The 6063-nt window shown below is 37.7% G+C and overlaps 1 protein-coding gene across 1 annotated transcript in view; it reads right to left on the bottom strand.

Annotated features, from left to right (window-relative positions):
- LOC102388128 (nuclear receptor coactivator 5-like) overlaps positions 1 to 6063 on the bottom strand; it is a 42530-nt gene that overhangs the window by 8324 nt on the left and 28143 nt on the right. The window contains 4 exon segments of the mRNA XM_006031958.3: positions 5 to 134; positions 821 to 1096; positions 1968 to 2167; positions 5213 to 5339. Of these exon segments, the coding sequence (XP_006032020.2) occupies positions 5 to 134; positions 821 to 1096; positions 1968 to 2167; positions 5213 to 5339 (733 nt within the window).

The raw sequence follows: 6063 nt of genomic DNA, 5'->3' as shown, positions 1-6063 counted from the left end.
ATTCCTGCTTGGTGTTGGAAGAAGAGGAGGAGGTTTACTTAAGGTATGGGTGGCAGTGCTTGTACTTGGCCTCACATTTGCTTGATACAGCGTGTCATCAACTTCAGTGGAAGGATTAGTTTGTTCAACAAGGCCTAGTTTAAGAAAATAAAAAAATTAGCAACTCTTAAGAATACATTGTTAAAGACAATATGTGAGCAATACATTTACAAGAATCTTTCCCTCTCAATAGAAGGAGATCCAAGAAGTTTCTATAAGGTTGCTCCTATGCTCAGGAGGACACCAGAAACTCTGCCCAAAGATCTTATTTTCTGTAATTTATGGAAGTTTTTGGTTTATCTTTTGAAGTTGTTCTATTGAATTTTAACCTTTGTGAATAACTTGTAAAATATGTAACAGCTGAATTACAGGTTTTATTAAATCATATGTTAAAATCTGCTTACTAGTTCTTCAAATATGACTAATTTAAAATGTTTTTGTGTGTATCGTGTTATTGAAACTTTAATGCACAAAAGTGTTAGCAGAAGATCAGCAAAGACTTACTTGTAACAGTGAATCTTCTGGGAATGTGATCGCCCATTATTGGGTTTGAATACAAGCATTTTATGTATGTCCATTTCTTATAGGGTGTGTACATCTGATTTTAGAATACAAATACATGTCCATTAATGTATACATTGATGTTTTACAAACTTTGGTACTTTACCCTCTATCATTTATTTGCAGGCTATTTATGTGGAATGTACTTAAAAACTGGTCTGGTACCAGACTGATTTAAAAAGAAGCTTAAAGTTGTATTTTGGGGAAAAAGCATGAATACCTTCAAGCTCATCTTTCCTGGTCTTCAGGTAGTCACTTATTGAGTTCAACTCCTCCCGATATAAATATTTTCCCTCACTTAACAGAAAGAGAAGATGTCTAATGCCCAGAGGCACACTGTAACTCTCATAGAGCTCCCGTTCTAGGTAGTCATCCGCCAGATCAGCTGCTTTGTGTGAAATCTCGGTACGCTCCTGCTGCTCGCGCTCAGCAAAAATTTTCCCAAATGCTTTAGCTACCAGAGCCAATGCATCCTCCATGGGCATATTACGGTGTACTACAGAGAAGAGAGATAGCTTGCTTTATCAGTCTTGTGTTCTCATCTACTTTACACATGTACAAAAAAAAAAAAACACAGAAAAATATAGCTAAATAAGTTTGTGTGTAATTCAACTGAGTGAAATTTTAAAAGGCTCCTGTTTTGAGATCAGTATGTCACTGTAATTATAGAGGTTAGCTTGATTCAATATAGCTATCTGAAACATTGTTTAAATAAGTATTAAAACTGCTACCACCCCAATTAAAAGATTTCAGACCACTTGTGATCTGAAAATTGAAATAAATGACTCTCTTTTGATGCTTGAACACTTGCACAAGCACCTAACTGGAACAAGAGAAACAGTATTAGCACAATTTTTTCTCTTAAATTCAGAACATATTTTACCTGAGTGGAGGGACAGGGCAGTTACTTTCCATTCAGAAGAAAGTGCCTTTTTACTACTGTGTTCCTAATAAGGGGAAAGATGTGAAATCTAAATTTAAAATAAAAAATTCTGGAAAACTGAAGACTTAAAGATGGATTTTAAATTGGACCTACCCATGTACAAACAATGTAAGAATAAGAATTTTTAATCAAGTAATTTATATATAAACAGCCTCCATTACTTACTACATGCAATAGATTTTGTTGCCTGTATTTAATGCCATTTTGTAACAAACAGTCCAGGACAAATGTTAATGTATTGTGAAATACTACAAAATTAATTTAGTGAACTCTCTCTGAACTGTCTCATTTTAGCTAGGTCAAATTCCATTACCAAAAATTGTGATAAATCAGTGCTTAATATTTTAATGGGTTCAAGGAAAATTAAATCGCATTTTTGAGTGGGGACTATTTTAAGTGACATTCTAAATGAAGCTAAACTTACTTTTGATAGACTCATGAAGCATGATTGCGGTGCAAGAGGAAAGTGCTACATTTGACTGTTCAACAAGAATACAAAATGGGGAACCATCATTTTTAACTTCTTGGAGTGCGCGTGTGAGACCCAACTCAGATGTAAGGTATATCATTTCCACCACAAGGCCATGATCCTGCAACCGATGGCCTATGGCTGTTGAATATTCCCTTAAAGAGAAAAAAGAGGCTGGTTATTTACAAATACAAGTCTGTGCCGCTCTTAGTTTTTGCCATGCTCTTTGTTCGTGTACTGTATGCTCTGTATGTTACAGGTAACAAGGGAAGTGTAAGAAACTGTTCTCTTTCCACAAATGGCACATTCCTGAAAATTAGATGTTGCTTTTAAAATGGAAGAAAGGAGTTATGATTGTTGGGCATGATTGGGGATTTTTTTTGGCACATCCAATATTTTTGGAAAATAGGATTCTTAAGGCATAACAAACTGGGAACAAGTGATTTCTCCATAAATAGGAATTTTAAAATTGAGGATCCCTGCAGTCATGTGATTGAGTGGTATTCTTGAAAGTGTAATATTTTAATGAGTAAAACTATTTATATTTACCTTTTTATTTCTGCTAATCTGTCATTCCAGTATACTGTAGGCATGTTCAACTGAAACTAGTTTTCTCTTTCCAAAATTGTACAGGCTATTATGTAGGTATTAGTGTTATTGTTTCAGTTAGTTTAAGTAGTTTTGTTTGTTTTTGGTTTTTTTCCAAGTGTTGATGATAACGAAGGGGCATCAAGAGTTAAGTTCAATAGTGCCTGTGCTCAGAAAACAGATAGAAAATATGGCACCACATGTAGATTTCTCCTTAGGTGTCTTCTGAGTCTTACCAGCTTATTTTACCGTTTAAAAAAAAGTTTTGTTGCTGCCAGCACTCTGGAGGCAACATGGGTAAAGAGAAGAGCAGTGGCTGTTTGATTCTGCCTTATCAAAAGAGCTGCTAACTAGGTTCCAGTACCCTGGAATTATTAGAGGCTCTTACATACAGTTCACTTTTAACTTCATACAGACATTCAGTTTCTCCTGGGAGATTCACTGCTCTCCCAGAAGAAACCATGAGTGTACAGATATTCAGGGTTTGTCTCCCAGGGTAAACATGGCTATTCCAGAAGAAAAATAACCTGGGAACAACCGGGGTTAAATCACTCTCCTGGTAGAATGAATGTCTGTACATACCATGAACTCTCTCAGAAGAACACAGTCCTCCAGCATCCCAGCAGGGAAAGTGTGATGGTCACTGGACTCTGCTACTCCAGCAAGGAGCAGAACATGTTCCCCTTCACAATCCCCACATTGTACTGCAGGGAAACACAGGCTGACCATGGGCAGTCTGGGTCAGCCACACAGGGCTGACCCCTTTGTACTGCTGCCATTTGTTGCCAGGCCACAGAGCACATGGAGATGTGTGCACAGGGGCCCCTCCAGCTGCATAGTGTCAGCACGGCAAGCTCTTCACTTTTCAGGGTCTCAGCACTTGAACGTCTGTATATGTGGCTCTGGGTAACTTTGTCTACCAAGAGAACAAACCTGGGAGAATTCTACGAGATTATCTGAATGTGTATGTAGCCTTTGCGTGCATCAAATTAAACCTAATGTCTGGCAATGAGAAAAAAAGTCAGTTCATAAACCTACTTGAAAAACATTTCTTTTTAAAATGAAGCATGATCATTGAACTTCAGGTGAATCAACCAAACAGATCAAGTTGTTTCTGCAGACAAAGGTATATCAGCTATAGTGTTTCCATCCCGATTACAAGTCTCTCTGCTGTTGAATACAGATCAGATATTTCACAGAGAAGTAATTCATGACACTGTGCTACATGGGGTACTGGTCGAGCATCTGCCAGCCACAACTGAGGTGATCACCCACCATAAAATCTTGGCAAGATGCCATGAATTAAGAGATGAGCAAGACCTCTGGTGTAATCCAAATAATATCTGAGTATTAACAAGACTAGTATGTCAGATGGAAAGAGGGGAGGAAGAGGGAAGAATGGGCATCGAATATTGTATTCACAGAAGCAAAATTCAACATTCTCAGGAGAAAAACAGCCTCAGAACTGCCCTCAACTGAGTCTGATATTCCATAACCAGAAAATGAGCAAGATACTGAAGCATGTGAAGTTTATCATAGCTACAAGTTTCCTCATAGTTAAGCCATTTAAAAATAATGTGGATAGTGATTTTTGTATGGAACACTGTATATGAAACATTCTGTGGAGGAAGAGGAAGGATAAATCTAGTTTTAAAGTAATGATACTGAATGTCATGGAAACATTAGAAATTAAAAGGTGAGCTTTTATGCACCTCCTGGTTCTCAAATCAACCCTATGGCAAAGAACAAGCTCTGTATATCAAGGATGATTAAGACTTTGATATTCGGCTTGATCTTCATCATCTCCAGGTGTATACCAGTAGTAATAAAAATTAATTAGCTGATTTTTTTTTCCTGCCTTCAGCCTCATTTAGCCTTCCTACCTAGTTACATATCCATTTTATAATATTCCAATGTTTTACATCACTTTTGCTAAAACACTGCTCTGGCATTTAAAGAGAAAGTGCAATACTTCAATGCAAACCTTCAAAGAAATACTTACGAGAAGAGAAGAAAAATAATTGAGGATAAAAACAAATTTTGCTTCAAACTTAAATATACTAGAAGTCAGCATCTTTTCCTAAATACTGAATTTAAATTTTGCTGAAAATACCAACAAACTAAATGATAATTAAAAGAAAAAAAAAACTATTTCAAGTTATTTTGCGCATTTGCTAGCATCTTATATATAGCAAGGTTTCCCTTTTGTTTGTGCAGGTCTCATTTGGCAGCTGTAAAGAAAAACATTTTTCAAATTAGGAAAACGTATTTTTAACACATCAACAAATGCCAAGACAACTCAAGGGCCAAGGTGACTCAAGCATTGTTATAAAAATGAGTTTAGGACTGAAGTCAATGAGTTAACTTTCTTTAAAAGGTTCTTCCAGGTGATGCCATGCATTCTTAAATATGCAGCAATCCAAGAGAAGTATAATTTACTTTAGTCTGTACTTTCAGACTACACAGAATACGTTAAGGAATTTCAAAAAGAAAAGTTTAAGCTTAATCTTCAATATTACCTACACCTTCAGTTCCCAGGTATAAAGCACTTACGGCTGGGTAATTCTTACCTATAGAGTAAAATTAGCCTTAACATGTTAATAGAAACCTACGTTTGTTCCTTGCTGATGGCAACAATGACACAGTCAGCAGGTCTATTTTTATCATATTCTTTCTGTATCTGTTGGTAAAACTGCAGGTATAGCTTCTCCCTACGATCATCCCTGGTGTAGTCGTCATCTGAAATCAAAGCACAAGTTGATTAAAAGGTAATGCTGACGGAAAGCCAATGTCAGAGCTTCAGTGCTGTTGAAAGATGAAAGTCCACTAAAAATAGTTCTTGCACAAGACATACATTTTCACTTGTGTCATAGAGAAGGCATAAGGCACAGGAAAGTTGTTTAACTAGGCTGCAATTGACTAACAGGCCTAAGAATTAACCCATTTAGTGCAAGCAAGTCTTTTCTCTTTAATCTGTTCCACATGGTAGATGGTGGCCTTGTGTCCTCCTATGCTTGGTTCCAGTCTGGCAATGGGACTCAAAAGTGTCATCCTCTTAAGATTTCAAGGATTGGGGAAACGGAATAGTCTCCTTGCTCTTACCAGACTGTAGACACCCAACCCTGTTCCCAAGCCTCTTCAGAGAATGCCCTCTGCAAAGTCCAATTGGAAATGGAGTTCAGTGGGGAAACAGAGTGCCTACTGAACCTGCACAGGGCATGTAGTATAAGGAGTTTTCATTAGGGATCCAGGTTCTCCATTTCCCATGGAAAGATGCAGATTTTCCTCTTTAAAGGAAAAAAAAGCCAGGAAACCATGGGTTTCCCCTTGCAGGCTGGCAGAGGCCTGCAAGGGGCTGTGTGCACATGCTCATGCACACATGCATGTGGCCGACAACGCAGCCAGGCAGTGTGGTAGACAGCAGCTCCCACACAAGTCTATGGGAGGGGGCACAGGCAACGTG

This window comes from Alligator sinensis, unplaced genomic scaffold (assembly GCF_000455745.1).
Source record: "Alligator sinensis unplaced genomic scaffold, ASM45574v1 scaffold933_1, whole genome shotgun sequence".
Taxonomy (NCBI): domain Eukaryota; kingdom Metazoa; phylum Chordata; order Crocodylia; family Alligatoridae; genus Alligator; species Alligator sinensis.
The sequence above is the reverse complement of the archived record's forward strand: the minus strand, read 5'-3'. Positions and strand labels throughout refer to the sequence as shown.